General features: G+C 35.8%; 1 protein-coding gene across 1 annotated transcript in view; it reads right to left on the bottom strand.

Annotated features, from left to right (window-relative positions):
* Positions 1 to 759: 759 nt before the first annotated feature.
* Positions 760 to 21,560, bottom strand: part of Bche (butyrylcholinesterase) — an 85,120-nt gene continuing 64,319 nt past the window's right edge. Inside the window, exons 3-4 of the mRNA XM_005076132.3 lie at positions 16,827 to 16,993; positions 760 to 1,493 (exon numbers count right to left, since the gene is read on the bottom strand). Coding sequence (XP_005076189.1) covers positions 1,369 to 1,493; positions 16,827 to 16,993 — 292 coding nt within the window. The 3' untranslated portion in view covers positions 760 to 1,368. The remainder of the gene's footprint in view (positions 1,494 to 16,826; positions 16,994 to 21,560) is intronic.

The raw sequence follows: 21,560 nt of genomic DNA, 5'->3' as shown, positions 1-21,560 counted from the left end.
TACACACAGACTTTGGACTACCATCCAACAATGTGAGGTGCACTCTCATCCTGAACTCTTGGGGGAGGGTCTAGGCCCTGCCCTGTATGAAATGACAGACTATGGACACCCCCATGGAGGGCCTCACCCTCCCTGGGGAAATGAGGGGATAATGGGGGGGTTGGGGGGGAGGGCACAGGAGTAGGGGAGGGAAAGGGAGAGGGACCTGGAACTGACTTGTGAAGCAACCTTGTTTCTTATCTAAATTAATACTGAAAAAAAACTAAAAAATAAATAATGTTCTAAAATGCCTAGATTAGCTATACTTGCTTTTTTATAATCTAAGGCATACTTATTTGTCATATTTTGAGACATGAATAAAAAAACTACCTAAATTAGGCAATAGCTCTATGACTTCATTTAATCTTATAGAAATAGTTCCTCATGTATTAACCATAGAGTGGCCTGATGTGATGTAGAGTTTAGATTTCCATACATTTAATGTATCAGTATTTTAAATCAACCATTTGTTTTACCTGTGAATCTATAAAGGTACAATATTCAAGAGTTCCTATACCCTGATTTCTGCTGTCCACACCTCACAGCACAGTGTTGAGGCAAAGGATTTTCTCTTAGGAGTCCCATGTTTTCTTTGGCTGTGGAATTCTTGAATGGGACCTGCTTTATATGACAAGTTGAATTCAGGAAAATGATGCCTGAAGCGTGTTTTCTTATGCAGGATAGCAAGCTTGTTTGATTTTCAACAGTACATGAAATTCCTTGTGTTTGTGATGGTCATATTTTATTTCACTATAACTTTTCCCATATATACTATGGCTCTTATTTTTATATTCACTCTTACCTCTCTATACATGACTAGACAAATTTTGTTGTTTTACAATTTCATATTAACACTAGGTTTATAAATAAATTGTAGGACACACTGTATAAACTATGACATTCAGTGCTTCAAAATCCCATTCAGTTTTTCAAGGTGCATATATATATATATATATATATATATATATATATGTATGTATGTATACATGTATATTTCTGAAAATATGGTAGTGAATAAAAACAGAGAATGCACTTGCTAGGTAAAAACTGTGACGATGTTCAGGAAAGTAAGATCAGAACAGCATGTTGTATTAATATACACATAATTCTCAAAGTTCATATTCTGTAAATTAAGAAAACAACTTCTAATTACTTGGTTCTGAAATATTAGGTAAAATACTAAGTGAAAGATGTGAAGAATCAATATTCCCCTCTGACATTTCTCTCTCTGTTGTATAATAGCATTCTTGATATATGTGGAGAGAGCTACTGGTATTTTTGCCTTCATCTACAGGAAAATGAACATTCTATAAAGGGTAAATCTATTAATTAGAGTCCCATACAACTCTCTTTCTTGCTAGTGTAATCGTTAAATTGATTTTTCCAGTCCATCATATAATTGCTCCAGCGATGAAATCCTGCTTTCCACTCTTGTTCTGTTTCATCAATATTTCCTGTAAAACATGGAATACTATGCATTAATCTAGAGTTTATCTCTGTTTACATCTCCTGAAAAATAATTCTAATTATAGATGACATTTTCTCCAGTTATATGGCATAGCGACATTTTATTTTTTGTTATGTATTAACAACTTCTATATTTTAATAATATTTTATGCAACTGAAGTTATACAACTGAAGAATAATACAACTGAAGTGTATAATAAATGAAAATATAAATTATATTGTGAAAATTTATACTATGCATTCTTTCATTATTTTCCCTGAAGACATGCAGATATTGCTTTTATTAATGAACTCTTTAAACATTACAAAAACCTCATAATACAAACCATACATATATAAAGACACTGGGGTATTATCTTCATTCAAAGTATTAATATATGTAAATGTAAATATCTACTAATCTATAAAGATAATATTGTAAGTATCATTCCATTCAGATTTTTGCAATCATTAAAATACATTTTCATTCCATATGATGCTCACTTGTTTACACCGTTGACCATGAAAAAGCTTAATATTTCCTTTGTTAAAACAGAAAGATAGCTAAGAAAATATTGGCCTTCAAGTAACTTGGAGATTTCATCTGATGATTACACCATTAATCATTTTTCCACAAGTATACATTTATTAGTGTGAAAGGGAAAAAATAAAAATGGAATGGCTAACAATATAAACTTCCAGCATTTAGAAAAGTCAAAAAGAAAGTAGAAGGCAATAAATTTATAATAAATATTGACAAATATCACTTAATGTTGAAGTAGCATTTTCCTCAATATAAGGGTATATGTATGTTTTCTATTTATTGTTAGAAAGAATTCTGACTTAGAGAGATAATTATAAATAGTAATATCATTTCCTCATTTTCTGTTAAACTGATGATATGTTGTGACTTGTACATTGTGATCTGAGAGGGCATCATAATATATTATGGAATACCTACTTTTTGTGAAGAGGTGTAAGCCTATTGAAGAGCCTTCACCAGAGTTTAGTGTAAAGAGTATTTGTAATGATCCTCTCTGCTCATGCCCTATAATGTTCCCTAAGTAGATTTATACATAGGAAAATAAACTTGTTTCTTTTGTGACATGATGCACCGTGAAACAAAGCATACTTATCCATTATCTTCAGTTTGTCACTCTCAACAATATACATAAAATAAAGAAATGCAGAACACTGAAAAACCTACACAAATATGCAACACAAATTAAAGAAAAAAATCTTACAGATATGAATAACAGCCATAGAACTAATCAGGGACAAGAACTTTGAAACAGGACACTAAGAATAAGATAAGAATCATCAATATCCACAAAAATAACAGTTCTTGTGATTTTTCCAGAAAAGATCATATTGAAATCTATGAAATAAATTATAAATTATTTATAAAATTGTAAATGATATTAGGCAGAGACATTAAAAGCAGAATTTTAGGCATCTGTGTTATTTCTTGAATAAAAAAATACCAAATACCAATCAGACACACATTTAACATAAAATATTTTTATACTATAACACTGGAATATGTTTTAAAAGTAAATATACATGAAATATAAAGTATGATGAGTAAAAATAACAAAGCTAGCATGTTCTATAGGAGCAGGCGAACAGAAGCAGCGCGGCCTGAGGAATGAAGTGACCATGGGGATGTGTCATCATGCAGAACCGAAGAGCCTTAGCGTGCGGTGAAAGCTAATACATCCAGGAGTCACCAACCAGGACCTGTCAGACCTCCGCTTGAAATTACTGAGAAGCTGTGCTTAAGATAGAATTTAAATTCCTTAGCATGGTGCACAGGACGCTTCATCCCGCGTCCCTGGTTATCTGGCTCCTCTCTCCAGGATGCCTTCCTATTAAGATTCAGTGCAGGTGTCTTCTCTTAATAGCTTTCCACGATCCTGGACCGTGCCTCTGCCAATTCCCTGTGAATGAACATGCGTCATTCTTATGAGAGGCTTTATGGAGAGCACAGTCCCTTCCTAGGACTCAAGAACAGAGCACACTCTCTGTAAACAGTTATCGTATTAACTGATGAAAATGAAAATAAGGGAAATCATGTTTCTATCTAGTATCCGGTTATGCTATCCAAAATTGTGCAAGAATTTGTTAAATGAAATCTGTGTGGAGATAGTAATATACTTGAATATACTAGTTTTTTAGAAAGTATTTATCTCTTTCCAACTTTTAACATTTTGTGCATAGTTTATGATGTAACTTTTTGTTTTGGATATATTTTATATATTTTGTATTAATCAATCTCTTATTTTTGAAAATACATTTAATTTCTAAGTTATAATATAATCATACCACTGCGCGCTTCCCTTTGCTTCCTCCAGACACTCCCAAATGCACCTCCTTGCTAGTTTTCAAATTCATGGCCTCTTTTTTCATTAAATGTTATATACAAGTATTTATATACTGCTAGCTGCTACCTAGCTACCCACCAGAAAAGATCATATTGAAATCTATGAAATAAATTATAAATTATTTATAAAATTGTAAATGATATTAGGCAGAGACATTAAAAGCAGAATTTTAGGCATCTGTGTTATTTCTTGTTTTTAGCAAGAATGTTAGGTGATATTTTGAAGAGTGTTATACTGGTAATACTCATACCAATATGCAAATTGACAGCATATTAATAACTTAAAATGGATGTAAAAACATTTTATACTAAACAGGAAAGAAAAAACTCAGTCTGATTAGAAAAGTATGAATAAAATTAAATTCAATGACATTAAAACTGTTCTTATGTAATATGACAAATAACAAATAATTCCATATTTATTTTGTAGACAGTAGCTGCCTAACAATAGCATACCAAATGAAAAGAAAACTTGAATATTTATAATAATTGAATAATAATCATAATTTGCATAAATGAATTCAACTTAAGGGACAATTTTGACCTGAGTATTTCCTAAAAACAGAAAAGTTCTCTATAAGTTAGCAATTTCCCTCTGAATTTTTTTTGTTTCATTACATGTACTTTATTGTTTTTGTGTTGAATAGTTACAGAAATAAATATTCTCACTAAAGAGTAAAAAGATTCATTTAAATAAACTCATCTAATTCAAGGTAAGAGTTATTTCTAAAGATAGATTATGTTTAAATGAGTGTTTATTGCCCCTAAGTCAGGTAAACTCATAAATCTTAATGTATTTCAAACACTTTGAAAATTATGGAAAAAATTTGTTGAAAGTGACAGTGTTACAGCACTACACAAATGCATATACTCACATAAACAGAGAATTTTACTTTTTGTGTCATTTTGATCCTTAAAGATATATATCTCAAACTCTTTTCTTTTTCTATAGCCATTTTTTTTATTCTTTTTTTAAAATTTAGATAAGAAACAAGGTTGCTTCACAAGTCAGTTCCAGGCCCCTCTCCCTTTCCCTCCTCCCGTGCCCTCCCCCATCCCCCCCCCCCCGTTATCCCCTCATTCCCCCAGGGAGGGTGAGGCCCTCCATGGGGGTGTCCATAGTCTGTCATTTCATATAGGGCAGGGCCTAGACCCTTCCCCAAGAGTTCAGGTTGAGAGTGCACCTCACATTGTTCTATGGGAGTCCAAAGTCCGTGTGTATACTTGGGATGGGTACTGATCTGCTGCCCAAGGCTCAATAGATTACCTAGGCCTCCTCACGGACACCCAAATTCAGGGGTCTTGATCAGTCCCATGCTGGATTCCCAGGCTAATGCCTGGGATTCAAGAGTTAACCTTTGTCTGGTCAGCAGTTTCTGGGGGTTAAACCAGCCCAGTCTTAATCCCTTTGATCATCAGTCCTCCCTCTCTGTTACTGGCTTTCTTGAGTTCAGCTCAGTACTTAACCGAGGGAGTCTGCCTCTTCTTCGATCAGCCGCTAAATGTAGTTTCTGTTTCCCAGACTCTCTGGCCATAGGATTGTAGGCTGGCACTCCCCAGATCTATGTCTAAAATCCACATATGAGAGAGTACATGCCATGTTTCTTTTTTTGTGACTGGGTTACCTCACTCAGGATGGTTTCTTCTAGTGTCATCCATTTGCCTGCGAATCTCATGATTCCATTATTTTTTTCTGCTGAATAGTACTCCATTGTGTAGATGTACCACATTTTCTCTATCCATTCTTCGGGTGAGGGACATCTAGGTTGCTTCCACGTTCTGGCTATTACAAATAAAGCTGCTATGAACATAGTGGAACAGACATCTTTGTTGTATGAATGGGCATCTTTTGGATATATGCCTAAGAGTGGAGTTGCTGGGTCCTGTGGTAGGTTTATTCCCATTTTTCTGAGGAATCTCCATACTGCTTTCCAAAGTGGCTGAACCAGTTGGCACTCCCACCAGCAATGGAGGAGTGTCCCCCTTTCACCACATCCTCTCCAGCATAAATTGTCATTGGTGTTTTTGATTTTAGCCATTCTGACAGGAGTGAGATGGTATCTCAGAGTTGTTTTGATTTGCATTTCCCGGATGGCTAAGGATGTTGAGCACTTTCTCAAGTGCCTCTCAGCCATTTTAGACTCCTCTATTGAAAACTCTCTATTTAGTTCTGCAGCCCACTTTTTAATTGGGTCCTTTGCTGTTTTGGAGACTTGCTTCTTGAGTTCTTTGTAAATTTTGGAGATCAACCCTCTGTCAGATGTGGGATTAGTGAATATTTTTTCCCATTCTGTGGGCTGCCTTTTTGTCTTGCTGACTGTGTCCTTTGCCTTACAGAAGCTTCTCAGTTTCAGTAGGTCCCATTTATTAATTGTTGATCTCACTGTCTGTGCTACTGGTGTTATGTTCAGGAAGCTGTCTCCTGTACCAATTCGTTCATGGGTACCACCCACTTTCTCTTCTATGAGGTTCAGTGTGGCTGGATTTATGTTGAGGTCTTTGATCCATTTGGACTTAAGTTTTGTGCATGGCGATAAACATGGATCGATCCGCATTCTTCTACATGCCAGTCTCCAATTATGCCAGCACCATTTGTTGAAGATGCTTTCTTTATTCCATTGTATATTTTTAGCTTCTTTGTCAAAGATCAGATGTTCGTACGTGTGTGTGTTAATACCCGGATTTTCAATTCGATGCCATTGGTCTACCTGTCTATTTTTGTGCCAATACCAAGCTGTTTTCAGGACTATAGCTCTATAATAGAGCTTGAGGTCAGGGATGGTGATGCCTCCGGACGTTGCCTTGTTGAACAGGGTTGTTTTGGCTATCCTGGGTCTTTTGTTTTTCCATACAAAATTGATTATTGTTCTTTCAAGGTCTGTGAAGAATTGTGCTGGGATTTTAATGGGGATAGCATTGAATCTGTAGATTGCTTTTGGCAGGATTGCCATTTTTACTACATTGATCCTACCTATCCAAGAGCACGGGAGATCTTTCCATTTTCTGAGGGCTTCTTTAATTTCTTTCTTTAAAGATTCAAAGTTCTTATGATACAGGTCTTTCACTTGTTTGGTTAGCGTTACCCCAAGGTATTTTATGTTGTTTGTGGCAATTGTAAGGGTGATGTTTCTCTGATTTCTCTTTCAGCCCTTTTATCATCTGTATATAATAGGGCTACTGACTTTCTTGAGTTGATCTTGTAGCCTGCCACTTTGCTGAAGGTGTTAATCAGCTGTAAGAGTTCCCTGGTAGAGTTCTTTGGGTCATTGATGTAAACTATCATATCATCTGCAAACAGTGAGAGTTTGACCTCTTCCTTCCCAATTTGTATCCCCTTGATCCCCCTTTGTTGTCGTATGGCAATAGCTAGAACTTCAAGTACCATGTTGAAAAGGTATGGAGAGAGTGGACAGCCTTGTTTTGTTCCTGATTTTAGAGGAATTGCGTTGAGTTTCTGTCCATTTAGTTTGATGTTGGCTGTTGGTTTACTGTATATGGCTTTTATTATGTTTAAGTATGTCCCTGTTATCCCAGATCTCTCCAAGACCTTTATGATTAAAGGGGTGTTGGATTTTGTCAAAGGCTTTTTCAGCATCTAGTGAGATGATCATGTGATTTTTGTTTTTCAGCTTGTTTATATGGTGGATTACGTTGATGGATTTTCGTATGTTGAACCATCCCTGCATCCCTGGGATGAAACCTACTTGATCGTGGTGAATGATTGTTTTGATGTGTTCTTGGATCCGATTTGCCAGTATTTTATTGAGTATTTTTGCATCAATGTTCATGAGGGATATTGGTCTGAAGTTCTCTTTCTTGGTTGTATCTTTGTGTGGCTTGGGGATCAAGGTTATTGAAGCCTCATAGAAAGAGTTTGGCAAAGACCCTTCTGCTTCTATTGTGTGGAACACTTTGAGAAGAATTGGTATAAGCTGTTCTTTGAATTTGTGGTAGAATTCTGCACTGAGGCCATCTGGACCTGGACTTTTTTTGGTTGGGAGACTTTTGATGACAGCTTCTATTTCCATAGGGGTTATAGGTCTATTTAAATTGCTTATCTGTTCTTGATTTAGTTTTGGTAAATGATAGCTGTGCAGGAAGTCATCCATTTCCTTTAAATTTTCGAATTTTGTGGAGTACAGGTTTTCAAAGTATGACCTAATGATTCTCTGGATTTCCTCAGAGTCTGTTGTTATGTCCCCCTTTTCATTTCTGATTTTGTTAATTTGCGTGTTCACTCTCTGCTGTTTGGTAAGTTTGGATAAAGGTTTGTCTATCTTGTTGATTTTCTCAAAGAACCAACTCTTCATTGCATTGATTCTTTGTATTGTTTTTCTGGTTTCTACTTTGTTGATTTCAGCCCTCAATTTGATTATTTCCTGGCGTCTACTCCTCCTGGGGGAGTTTGCTTCTTTGTGTTCTAGAGCTTTTAGCTGTGATGTTAATTCTCTGGTGTAACTGTTTTCCTGTTTCTTCATGTGAGCACTTAGTGCTATGAACTTCCCCCGTAGCACTGCTTTCAAAGTGTCCCATAGGTTTGGGTATGTTGTGTCTTCATTCTCATTGAATTCGAGGAAGTCTTTATTTTCTTTTTTTATTTCCTCTTTGACCCAGGGATGGTGCAGTTGAGCATTATTCAATTTCCATGAGTTTGTAGGTTTTCTGCAATTTGTGTTGTTGTTGAATTCTAATTTTAAGGCATGGTGGTCTGATAAGATGCATGGAGTTATTCCAATTTTTTTGTAGCTGCTGAGGTTTGATATGTTGCCAAGTATGTGGTCGATTTTTGAGAAGGTTCCATGTGGTGGTGAGAAGAAGGTATATTCTTTTTTATGTGGATGAAATGTTCTATAGATATCTGTTAATCCCAGTTGGGTCATTACTTTTATTAGACCCTTTGCTTCTTTGTTGAGTTTCTGTCTGGTATTCTTGTCTAGTGGTGAGAGTGGTGTGTTGAAATCTCCCACTATAACTGTGTGGGGCTTTAGATGAGATTTAAGTTCTAATAATGTTTCTTTAACGAATGTGGATGCCTTTGTATTGGGGGCATAGATGTTCAGGATAGACACTTCATCTTGGTGGGTTTCACCTGTGATGAGTATGTAATGACCTCCTATATCTCTTTTGATTGATTTTATTTTAAAGTCTAGTTTGTTAGATATTAGGATTGCTACCCCTGCTTGTTTCTTGGGTCCATTTGATTGAAAAATTTTTTCCCAACCTTTAACTCTCAGGTAATGTCTGTCTTTGAGGGTGAGGTGTGTTTCTTGTATGCAGCAGAAGGAAGGGTTCTGTCTTCGAATCCATTCTGCTAGTCTGTGTCTTTTTATGGGTGAGTTAAGGCCGTTAATATTGAGGGATATTAATGACCATTGATTGCTCATCCATCTTCGATTTGCGATGGTTGTTGTTGGTGGAATTATGGGTGGAATTTCACCCCTTTGTTCTTTTGGCTGTTGGTAGAGAGGGATTCTCTAATGCTTATGTTTTTCTGGTTGTAGTTAGCTTCCTTGGGTTGGAGTTTTCCTTCCAAAATTTTCTGTAGGGCTGGGTTAGTGGACACATATTGCTTGAATCTAGTTTTGTCATGGAATATCCTGTTTTCTCCGTCTATAGTGATTGAGAGCTTTGCCGGGTATAGTAGTCTGGGCTGGCACCCATGGTCTCTTAGTGTAGGTAGAATATCTATCCAGGACCTTCTGGCTTTCAGAGTTTCCATGGAGAAATCAGGTGTGATTCTGATAGGTCTGCCTTTATATGTTACTTGACCTTTTTCCTTAGCTGCTCTTAATATTCTTTCTTTATTCTGTATGTTTGGGGTCTTGATTATTATGTGGCGAGGGGATTTTTTTTTGTGGTCCACTCTATTTGGTGTTCTGTAGGCTTCTTGTACCTTCATTGGCATGTCTTTCTTAACGTTGGGAAAGTTTTCTTCTATGATTTTGTTGAATATGCCTTCTGCCCCTTCGAGCTGGATTTCTTCTCCTTCTTCTATACCTATTATTCTTAGGTTTGGTCTTTTCATGGTGTCCCATAATTCCTGGATGTTTTGTGTTAAGGATTTGTTGGATAAGGTTTTCTTTGGTTGATAAATCCATTTCTCTTAGTGTATCTTCAACACTTGAGATTCTCTCTTCCATCTCTTCTATTCTGTTGGTAATGCTTGTATTGATAGTGCCTGACTGTTTGTCCAGCTTTTCTATTTTCTGCCTTTCTTCAGATTGTGTTTTTTTAATGTCTCTATTTCAGTTTTCAACCCTTGCAGCATTGGCATTGCTTCTTGCAATTTTCTGTTTATCTGTTCGTCTGTTTGTTGCCTTTTATGAACTTTTTGGTTTGTTCTTTCTTCCATTTCTTGAATTTTTTGGTTTGCTTTATGTTCCATTTCTTGGATTTTGTGCTTTGTTTCTTCTTCCATTTCCTGCCTTTTTTGGTTTGTTTCTTCTTCCATTTTTTTCAATTTTTGCTTTGTTTTTTCTACCATTTCTTGCATTTTTTGTTTTGTTTCTTCTTCCATTTCCTGCCTTTTTTGGTATGTTGCTTCTCCTAATTCTTGCATTTTTTGCTTTGTTTTTTCTTCCATTTCTTGCATTTTTTGCTTCATTTCTTCTTCCATTTCGTGCCTTTTTTGGTTTGTTTTTTCTTCCAATTCTTGCATTTTTTGGTTTGTTTTTTCTTCCATTTCTTGCATTTTTTGGTTTGTTTTTTCTTCCATTTCTTTGAGGGATTTTCCAATATCCTCTTTTAGGGCCTCTATCATTTTCATGAAAGTGATTTTAAGGTCGTTCTCTTCTGCTTCCTTCCCATTGGAATGTTGGGGTCTTGCTGGTGTGGAGTCTCTAGAATCTGGCGGTGTCATATTTGTTTTTCTGTTGCTGACTGTGTTTTTGTATTGTCTCTTTCCCATCTCTTCTTCTAGTGGGTGCAGAAAGAGCCCCTTACTGGTCTGGGGACCAGAGTTCCCTTTTGGTGGGTGCTAGCAAGTCCAATAATCTGTTGGTTCTTCTATACCTTGTCCAAATGGTGGTCCGTGGGTGGAGAGGAAGAACAGGAATATGGGGCGCTTAGCCTCCTACCTGGTCCCCAGGACCCTATGCTGGGTCCTGTTGTACCTGATCCGGAACAGCTACTCTCCTGGTCTCCCTGGCTCCTCTAGTTTCCTGGTCTCATTGGTGGGAGAGAAGATCTGGAGTCTGGGTTGCTTGGCTCCCACCGGGATTGGGAGCTCTGTGTAGTTCCCAGGCGATTTGCAGGCTCTGGAACACAGGCCGGGAAGCCGGCCTGTTTACCTGATGCTGCCGGAGGGACAACTACTTCCCTGTACTCCCAGCCTCCTCTCGTTTCCTGGTCTCATTGGTGGAAGAGAAGATCTGGAGTCTGGGGTGCTTGGCTCCCGCCGGGATTGGGAGCTCTGTGCAGTTCCCAGGCGATCTGCAGGCTCTGGAACACAGGCCGGGAAGCCGGCCTGTTTACCTGATGCTGCTGGAGGGACAGCTACTTCCCTGTACTCCCCTCCCTCTGAATTTTTAAAGTATGCTAAAGGGGCATAAATAAAATGTGACTTTACATGTATAAACACCAATAAGCTTAATTGTTTATGCACCTTGATACATAACCTATTAATTTGCTACCTAGTACTAAAACACCTATGTTGGGGAAGTCCTGTGCATTTGTCAATAAAGACTGTCTGGCCAATAGGAACCTACATAGGTGGGGCTAGGAATCCAGGAGGATTCTGGGAAGAAGAAACACAAGAGGGTTCGAGATGTAACCGCCATTGGGGTAGGACGCTGGGAACTATTCTCTGGTAAGAGACATACTTAGATTAACAATTATGGGGTAATTACTTAAGTCAGAGCTAGCCAGTTCGAAACAAGCAAGGCCAACAGCTTCATAATGAATATAGCCTCTTGTGTGTTTATTTGGGACTGATGCGGATCTGGAACCAGGCGGGTGAGAATGCTCCTCTCAAGGAAAGCTTCTCTTAACACACCTATATTAAATGTATTTATCTATGCATTTATTTACAAGCATATTTTAAGTTTTTAAAAATTATGAGCACTCTTTGTAGGTCTTTGTACATGTTACTGGAATGCAATTAGCAGACAGAAGCCAGTACCCAGTCTCCTGGAGCTGGAGTACCAGGCAATTGTCAATTTCCCAATACAGGTGCTGGAAACTGCACAGGGTCATTTGCAAGAATAGCACACTCTTAACTTCTGGGCCATCTCTTTAATCCTAACTTTTAATTTTCATAAATTTTGGTTTTCTGAGTGATTTATCTAGTTTAAAATTGTTTTAAATGACACATTATTTTCATAGATATGAAACAGAAACAGCTTGCTTTGTTGGTGTGTGTTTGGGGCCTGTGGACGGGTTGGAGAATGTAAATGAAAAACAGGAAGAGCATTGAAAAGAGAAGTGGATAGGCATGGGAAGCTGTATGGAAATTAACTTTTTCCATTCACTTTTTGTTATCCTTGTTTCTTCCCACATTTGTGTCTCATCTGTAAGTAAAGGTTCTCTTTTCTATGAAGCTGGCCAAGCTTCTTTGTCTTAGAAAGACGTAAAGTTAGGAAACCTCAAGCAAAACTGAAATTATTTTGTTTAGATGGAGGAAAGGGTGGATATTTTGGGTCCCGTGGGACATAGTACACCTAATACAGTTGAAACTTATATCCTGTATTTTTGAGGCAAAAACAAAGGCTTAGGTCACAAGAGTTTTGGTGAGGATTTTGTGTTCACATTGTGTTCCCACACATATAGGACCTGGGAAGTTATGCCAGGTTTTTATTTTTTTATTCTGTTTATTACATTTTATTTAAGAAGAACCATATACCAATCCCACAGATGAAGGTTCCACCCTCCCAATCTAATGACTCCAGAAGGACCCCTCTTATAATTCCATCACTCAGAGAGTTGGTATTTCAATACATGAGTTCAACATCCAAATATTCAGCCTACTGTATGCAACTATAGGAAATGGTGAACTGTCCAAAATTTCTTGTAGAAGAAAAGTTAGAGGAGGAATTCAAGTAGACAGATAATGACTTTTGCTGCTTAAAACCAGCAATCCATGAACTGAAAGAGGCTCACTGAAAGACTCCCAAGCCCATTGCTGCCTTACTTCCATAAGCTTAACAAGTTACAGACAGTACCAGAAATTAGGCAATTCTTTATGTGATAGCTCAAAGATTTGTTTTCCTGTCATAATATGGGTATTGAAAGAGATGCCAGAGTGAGTCCTATAATAATGGGGTTGGGTATTATGAAGATTCCACATACTATGGCAGGAAGATAAAGGTTAATCATGAAGTAAACTTTAGTCTGCTTATTTTTGTTAATCATGGTAAATACAAATTTTGATAATGAAACTATTATTGTATTTTTCACCGCATCACCTTTCTATGGTATAATCTTGAGTTTTTAATCTTGCTAAATTGGAACTATCAGTAAATGATTCTGCAAACGACCAAGGTAAAGGTTGTCTGAGTTATTTAGGTTTTTTTTTTTTTTTTACATTTTCATACATCTGTGTATGATGTTAGGCTTTCCTGCCTGCTCTGGGGAATCCCCTGTCTCCACATCCCAAAATGGTAATTATACTTACATGGGTTTAGGCAATCAAAACACTAAGCAGTATGTCTTCTCCATAGACCTAAAGTGGACTTAAATTTAGACAGACAAGGAACAATGCTCCATGGTTAGTCAAATATCAGTCAAGAAATTATTGTATCTAATGTGTTTTTATAATGAGGCATTATATTTTTGCATTAAGCTTCATCTTATATTTTTAATGAAAGAATATTTCTATCACTGATGACAGTGAATGGATAAATTCTGTCTCATTTAAAAATAGGTCTGAGGTACTATAATATTCTCAGGGAAAATATGAACCTGGAAATATTGGACACAAACCCTGAACATTTTATTTCTCGCACATGCATACGATGAGGGCCATGCATGGACCGAAGTGCAGACTAGAGGGGAAGTGCTAGAATCTATGTTTAAACACGTCTTCAGAATCACTGAATTTGAGGACATTTATTGCTCTAATGTAAACTACAGCTGAAGTGGTACTTAGAAAGCTTAGTGCTTGTCTATGTGAAGTAAGCGTTTCTTGTCTCAAGAAAGGCAGTCATTAGGTATTCTTTGAAATTTTCTTTTGTTTGTAGATCTACCTCTGGAAAAAATAAACTTCAACCCAAGACTTGTAGTATTTGAAACATTAAAGGCAAAACAGTTAAATTTTAATACCTGAAAAATGTAAAGTATGGCTTGATTATATTCCTACGTAGGAAATCTTCCTAACATTACCTATTTATAAAACTCCAATACTGTAACTTCAAACTTCAGTATGTGACAATTTTAAATGACTACATTGTCCCAAAATGATATAATTTATGTTCCTTAAACTTTAAAATATGTGTAGGTACATTACTAATTTCTCCCTGTCTCTATTTGTGTCATTCTCTGTCTCTCTGTCTCCACCTCTCTATGTGTATGTAAATATGGGTACATAGTATGCCTGATTATCTGGGTATGACTAGAGGTGGGTCATACATCATATGTAGATTGATGTGAGGGTGTCTACTTTAATCCCTCAATCACTTCATATATATATATATATATATACATATATATATATACACAGACATATATACATGTATATATATATATATATATATATATATATATATATATATGAGTAACACGGAATTGCTCATTCAGATATGAGGTTGTTTCAGATAAGCTGAATGGCCAAAGAATCCGTATCTACTTGTCTCTGTCCCCTTTGCCCACTGATGGGTTGGAAGCTAATACAATCAGCTTTTCACTTCCCCAGCTCTGTCTTCACTTGTTTCTCAGTTTCCTTTATTCCAAATTAATTATATCTATTTCCTTGGGGGTGTTGAGGCAGTTAAATTTAGTGCTGAGAATACTAACTCATGTCTCCATGCTTATGCATTTTACCCAAAGATTTATCTCCTCAGCCTCATAAAAATATGTATTTAATCTGAAGACATTTGGAGGGATTTTCAGAATACATTAGAAATCTAATATTTAAGTATAAAATTATATTTCAAGACTCACTAAATCTATCCCAAGGAAAATTAGTGTGTTTTGCAAACTTTTTAATTTGTAGAGATGCTTGTTGCTTTTGGAAACAGCTGCAGTTGACACAAACTGAAGTTTTATGACAAGAAAGTTTTTCACATAGACATTTTTTCAACCACTTTCAAAATTGTTGGTACTCCAATCATGGCAAATCAGTAAGTAAATTACCATAGATTCCTTGCATTTGAGCAATAACTCTACTGCCTTGTAATAAGCATGTCATTCAAATTTACCTCCTCACTCTCATTAGTTGTTTTCAGCATAGAATGCAACTTCTGTATTTAAGCAAATTTTTGTGGAGATTAGAATATGTGGATTGTGGTACGTTCAATGGTATCTGTTTGGGTGTCTTGGCAGATTAAGTGAGTTACCTCATTGTTACTCATACCCGGAGAACACAAGGACGGCACTGTTGCACTGCCAAGGGACAGAGACTCATCTCTGGATATATATATTATGTCACAGAACATTTAGTCACATTCAGAGCACAGATATATCATTAACCTCTTTCAAACAGATGAAGTACACAATTACAAGTTTGGTGATCAATGTCTGATAATCAAAGAGCATATTAAACATCCTAACACATCTCTGAGATGTTTAATTTTTTAAAACTACCCCGAATTCTCTGAAAAAGAATTCAACAATGAGCATTGTTTTTTCATATCTAACATACCACAATGAGATTTTTAGAAATGGCCTGCCATGTGATGTCTATTTGAAATCACCTACTGTTTTTTATTAATAACAAGTATCCTCTATTTTACTACACACAAAACATTGAAGTTATGAACAAATATTACATGATTATTAAACTAACATCAAATTACAATTCTACACACTTCCAAAATTTATCATAAATACAGATGACTTCTCACCAAAGAAAATACATTTAGATGGCCAAATAAAACTGAATAATTAACAAATAAAATTGACAATGTTACCTTCAGCTATCATTAATAAATGTTTTATAGATACACATGAAAACTAAATTAAATTTAAAGCAAAATATTCATGATAAAATGACTGCATATTTGCCAAAATATTGAACTTAGCAATCATAAAGAATTAATATACACTACAGACCTAGAATGGTACTCCATTAGCATTCACTTTGATATGTAGTAATAATAAAAGTAAAAACATAATTATAATTTCTGGAGACAATGAACTAGGCTGAAAAATAAACCTAGTTAATAAACATATTAGAAATATAAATGCTAAATATTTTCTATGATTAGAATTAGTAATTATACCTAGATAACTAAGTCAATAATTATTTCACATTTAATTTTAGCCACACTTGAGAAAGAAAACAGTATTTATTTTGTGTAACCGTATGCTTTTAAGTGAGCAAACACTGTACCCTTTGAGACAGGCTCTCTCACTGGACCGGGAGGTTAATGACTCTACAAGACTAGACTAGTTGACTTTGTTCCCAAAGTGTCCTCTCTTGGCCTCTGAGCATTGCAATTAAAGGTATGCACCATGACCACAGGCCTAGTTATTATATGGTGCTAGGGACAAAAGACAAGTTCTCATGTTTGCACAGTAAGCCCTTCACAAGTTTTCTATCTTCAATCTTTGAAAATATTTTCTACATACAGTATATTGTGATCAAAGTTTATATCGTTAATTTCCTCTTATAACCTCCCCTCTTTCCTAAACATCCAAATCTACAATTTTCTTTTCCTTTCTCTATTTAGAACTGTCACTTACATCATATTTTGGCATTTGAGCTAAGATCAAGTAAAGAGAATCTCAAGATTCAATAGTCCAGTTTCCCCTCATTTTTCACAATCCACAATAAATTAAATAAGCAAATGGGAAAAGCACATACCTGTCATTTCCACGACTTTAGGAAAAAATAGATTCCAAAATTGGCATTGTGGAGCACGAAGTTTAGAGTTTATTGTTGATTTTTCTGTCTTCAAGGATAGGTATTTTTGTTCAGTGCTTGTGAAGAGAGGCCACAGTGTGCTATTGGTCTGGGTCCCATTGGGATGTCTAGATGATTAAACAGAAACGTTACCATTTATATGAAATCATTGTTAGATAAAAACATCTTTCTCTGAAATTGCTGATGAATTTCAAACAATATTTTAAGAAGTAAACAGGCCATATTTTGATGATGTTAAAAATAAATGAACAGAGTTTTAAGATGTCATGCATGAATGAATTTCATTTTTAGTAACTTCAGCCACAATATTAATGAAAGCTACAGGAACTGAAATTCAGTGCATGCATTTATATGCTACATAGAAAAATATTTTATGTCTTGCAAAATATTTCTCTTTTTCAACATAGTGTCTTTGTTAATTATTTGGGAATTTCATAACATGCGCTCAGATCACACTTGCTTGCCGTTCATCTCAGGTCCACTCCCCTGACCTTATGTAACTCTACCACCACCCCAAAAGAAAAAACTACACCGAGTCTAATCTGTGTTGGCAAAATAATTCCTGCTTCTCACTTAAACACACGCAAAAAGGCAATGTTACTTTCATCCTATTATCTTTCCCTATCTCAGACTTACATGTTTGTAGTCATATTAACACTATTGCCTCTACTGCATTCTGCTAATTCTTATCAATACTGTCTGGATTTGGCACTATGCATCTCCTTATTATGCAATGGTCTTCCTATCCTAGGAAACTGGCATGCATCATTTAAAAAGCTTCTTATGTCTTATGCCGGGCGGTGGTGGCGCACGCCTTTAATCCCAGCACTCAGGAGGCAGAGGCAGGCGGATCTCTGTGAGTTCGAGGCCGGGCTGGACCGATAGCCTCCAAAACAATACAGAGAAACCCTGTCTCATAAAAACCCCCCAAAAAATAGCTTCTCATGTCTCTTCCATTTTACTCTCTAAAAGTTCTCTGTAAGAGGCATCAGGTTGTGCAAACATGCAAAAGCACCTCCCCCAAGTCTGATAACCTCAGTTTGATCTCTGTGACTAATGTGGTTCAAGTACAGAATTGATTCCTGAAAGCTGTTATTTGACTTACACATGGATTAGGTATGGGACACACACACACACACACACACACATTCCTGCACACACATGCATGAACTTATGCTTGCACACAACACCAAATACGTGAATTTGCAATAAAATTTTGAATAATTCCAACTTGAGTTCAAATCAAAGCCAAAGAATATGACATAAGCATGTTCGTTGTTATTTTCAGTTATTCTCTTAATAACCCATTCAGTAGGAATTAGAACTATTCTCTTTAGTACTCATCTGTGTTTCTTTAAAAATATCAGTGAGTAAAAATATGTACAGCTATTAAGAACCATTGATGGAAGCTATTCTAAAACGAAGTCTATAATAAAAAGAACAATAATGATTGAAAAGGGATCACCAAAGTAAAGTGATTTTGGGTAAACTAAGAAAAGTAAATTCTAATAATAACAAAAACCTAAGCCAGAAGGATATGTCAGAAAGCCAAAGAAGGAATAGAGTTAATATAAAAGCAAACATTGAATCTGTTACTTAGTCCAAATAATGATAAACAGTGTCTCAAGACTAACAGCCAAGAAACTTGTTTAGAGTTAGGATATTAGTGTTGTCAAATTTACATATGACAACTTTAGAAAACAGTGGCATTTCACTTGTAGAAATTTACTGTTCTTCAAAGGATTTGAGGCCTTTCTTTTGACATCGTAATTAGAATACTATGTAAACCTATGTGGTATGTACTTTTATTCCTATAATAAAGAAAGGATTCAAGTGATAGAAATAAGAAATCCATTCTTTTCTCTCAGTTTTATTTCTTATGCAATATTACAGAAGAAAATTTCTAGTTGAACTTTCTACAAATAGTAGACAAGACTCCATAATTCATATAGCATTTGTAGATGGTTGTTAGATAGAAATTTGCAAGTAGAAGTGGGTAACACAAAACTTTGAGATTGAGAGGAAACTCTGAAATGAAGAAAGTTTGGAAGAATAGCTAGTGTTCGTCCAAACTATTATCTAGAGGCAGATTTCCTCAAGAACTTGTATTGAATGGGCATCACAAATGCTCATTTCATCCCAGGCATGGGCATACTCAAGCATGAATTTAGGAGCTTTAGCAAGAAATAGCTTCTCGATGGCCTAGTTGATTTTATGTAGACCTTGGATGATTTAGAAAGGATTATTAATAACCAGAGCTATTTAGGCTAAACCAATATCATCCTTGGATTGAAACCTACAGCTTGAGGGTATTATTTGAAGGAGGTCAAGAGGAAAATGTGGCCTGATCGCAGATGGCGCACAGCCTGGGAGAATCATGAGGTCCTTTACCTTTCTTTAAAAGCTGTAGAAACCAACAAGTCCAGCTGCTGAAGGCTGGATGTTAAATGAGGGGAACCAGTGATGCAATGCAGAATGGCAGTTTTGTGTTGCTAAACTGCTCACTCTCCCTCTAATTCCTCTCCAATTAACTTATGGCAATGTGTTAACTGCACACTCCTTCCAGGCTGAAGCAATTGGTGGCTGTGACAGAACTGACTTTTTCTTGGGTTTGAAAGCAGGACACTAATGGTACCATCAAAGTTCATTGAGCAAACCTTGTCCTTTGACAAGACTTATGATGCCCCCCAACACAGGAGTAATGAATTTTTCTGTGCTCATGAATGCAGATACAGTTTTCAAAAACATGATTGAAGCAGCTATTCCAGCAATAGAACATTTTACCCTGTAATTTGAAGAACTCTCCCAAGAATTGAAACTTGAAAAGAAACACAATTTCTTCTTGTCTGTATCAATTAAAACTTGTGAAATGTAGTGTATTTCCCAGATACACGATTCCGAAAAAGGATGTAATTCTGATCTCACTTATAAAACACATTTCAACATCTTGAGTCTGTTATTTCTATCAAACATTTTCTGCCTTTGTCACAAAATAAAACTTGAAAGTGAATATAACATAAAAAATTTCAAGAATCACTAGACTATCCTTCTTTCTTATTGCCAGTTATTTTTCACTTTGAGATATACAAAATGTTCTAAAACTCATTATGTAGGTGTGAAAGGTTATGAGACATAGACTGTTTAGCCAACCAAAAAGAGTATCTTTTTCATCTGTATGGTATAGAAACATACCCTGCCTGTTATAAATATCTGGGCAGATATTACATGACTTCTTTATGAAAGACATTAAGATAAACCATGTATTAACTTAAGGTATCCTGGTAAGAAATAGTGAAAGTTTAGTTTCCTCTTGCAGCGTTCTTACAAAATAAAACACTAAACTTTCTTATGTTAACAGAAGAATTAAGGTATATAAATTATGGGGTAGGGAAATGGCTCTCAGTAAAGTGCACAAACACAACAAACTGAGTGTATATCACCCCTGTCTATGTAAAAGCCAGTTGTGTCCTCACTTTTGTGACTTCCAGTGTGGAGAGGCAGGAGTCAGAAGCCTCGAGCACCTTGGGCAGTAGTCTAGCTGAACCAGCTAATATCAGGTTTAATAAGATATCTGTCTCAAAATAATGTGGAACAGTACTGTGGAAGATACCTAACCCATATGAGCATATGTGCATACATGCATACACACACAGGTGCATCCACAAACACATACATATGTATAATCCATACACCAAACATTCAAAATATTAATTAAGAAGATATTTTAAATTATGTTAGGTAGCTAATTTTAAGCTGAAAATGTTGGAATGTTCCTTAAGATCTAGTAAAATGTAGTCATGGTCATTAATTATGAATTGAAGTACAACTTGAAATAATTAATTAGATACTTGGTTATATATCTGGAAGACAAAAGTACCATGAGTAATGTCTTAAATACTCAAGTATTTATGTGTTCATATTTCAAAGGCATTACTAAGTACAGTTATATGTTAAACATAACTAAAGGGTCTATTAGAGAGTTTTGTCCATTCAGTCATTCAACCAACTAATTCATTAATTCTAGCCAGTCACTATGTCAAATATCACTTTAATCATTGGATATTGAACAGAAAAAATAAGAATTACTGAATTTTGACATATGTATTCTATAAGAAATTGAGACAATGTGATTGTATATTAGATATATGCTAGATATGACTATAAACAGAGACTGGAAAGTAGGGAAAGAAGAATGAGTCTTAGTTTTGGAATAGTAGGAGGCAATGCACAATAAAGAGTGAACTATTTCTTCTAAGTTTAAACTGAAATAGCTCTACGAGTCTGCTCATATTACTAATTCTTGCAATTATTTGATATATACTGCATACATATTATACATCACCATTTCTTCAAACACTAATCATTTACACAGTTAAATTTTTTCTAACTACTTAAAATGCACAGTCTATAACTTTTATTTTTAGTTACCTTACATTTTTGGACTCTCCCCCTATATTTGATAATTTATACAATAAAGTATAAGTCATCATGTCCAGGTAATTTTGATTAATAGGGTGACTCAAAGTGGGGCTAAACATACTGATAATTGGAGACTTAGAACAGATTGGGGAAGAAACAAAAGTTACTCATTTAAAGAGCTGAGACTACCACCCATGTGACAGTCTGATTCTTAGTGAAGGGAGTGACCTCAGTCACATGAACAATGACATCAAC

Source organism: Mesocricetus auratus, unplaced genomic scaffold (genome assembly GCF_017639785.1).
Source record: "Mesocricetus auratus isolate SY011 unplaced genomic scaffold, BCM_Maur_2.0 Super-Scaffold_100009, whole genome shotgun sequence".
NCBI classification, from domain to species: Eukaryota; Metazoa; Chordata; class Mammalia; order Rodentia; family Cricetidae; genus Mesocricetus; species Mesocricetus auratus.
This window is presented reverse-complemented; position numbering and strand designations above follow the sequence as displayed.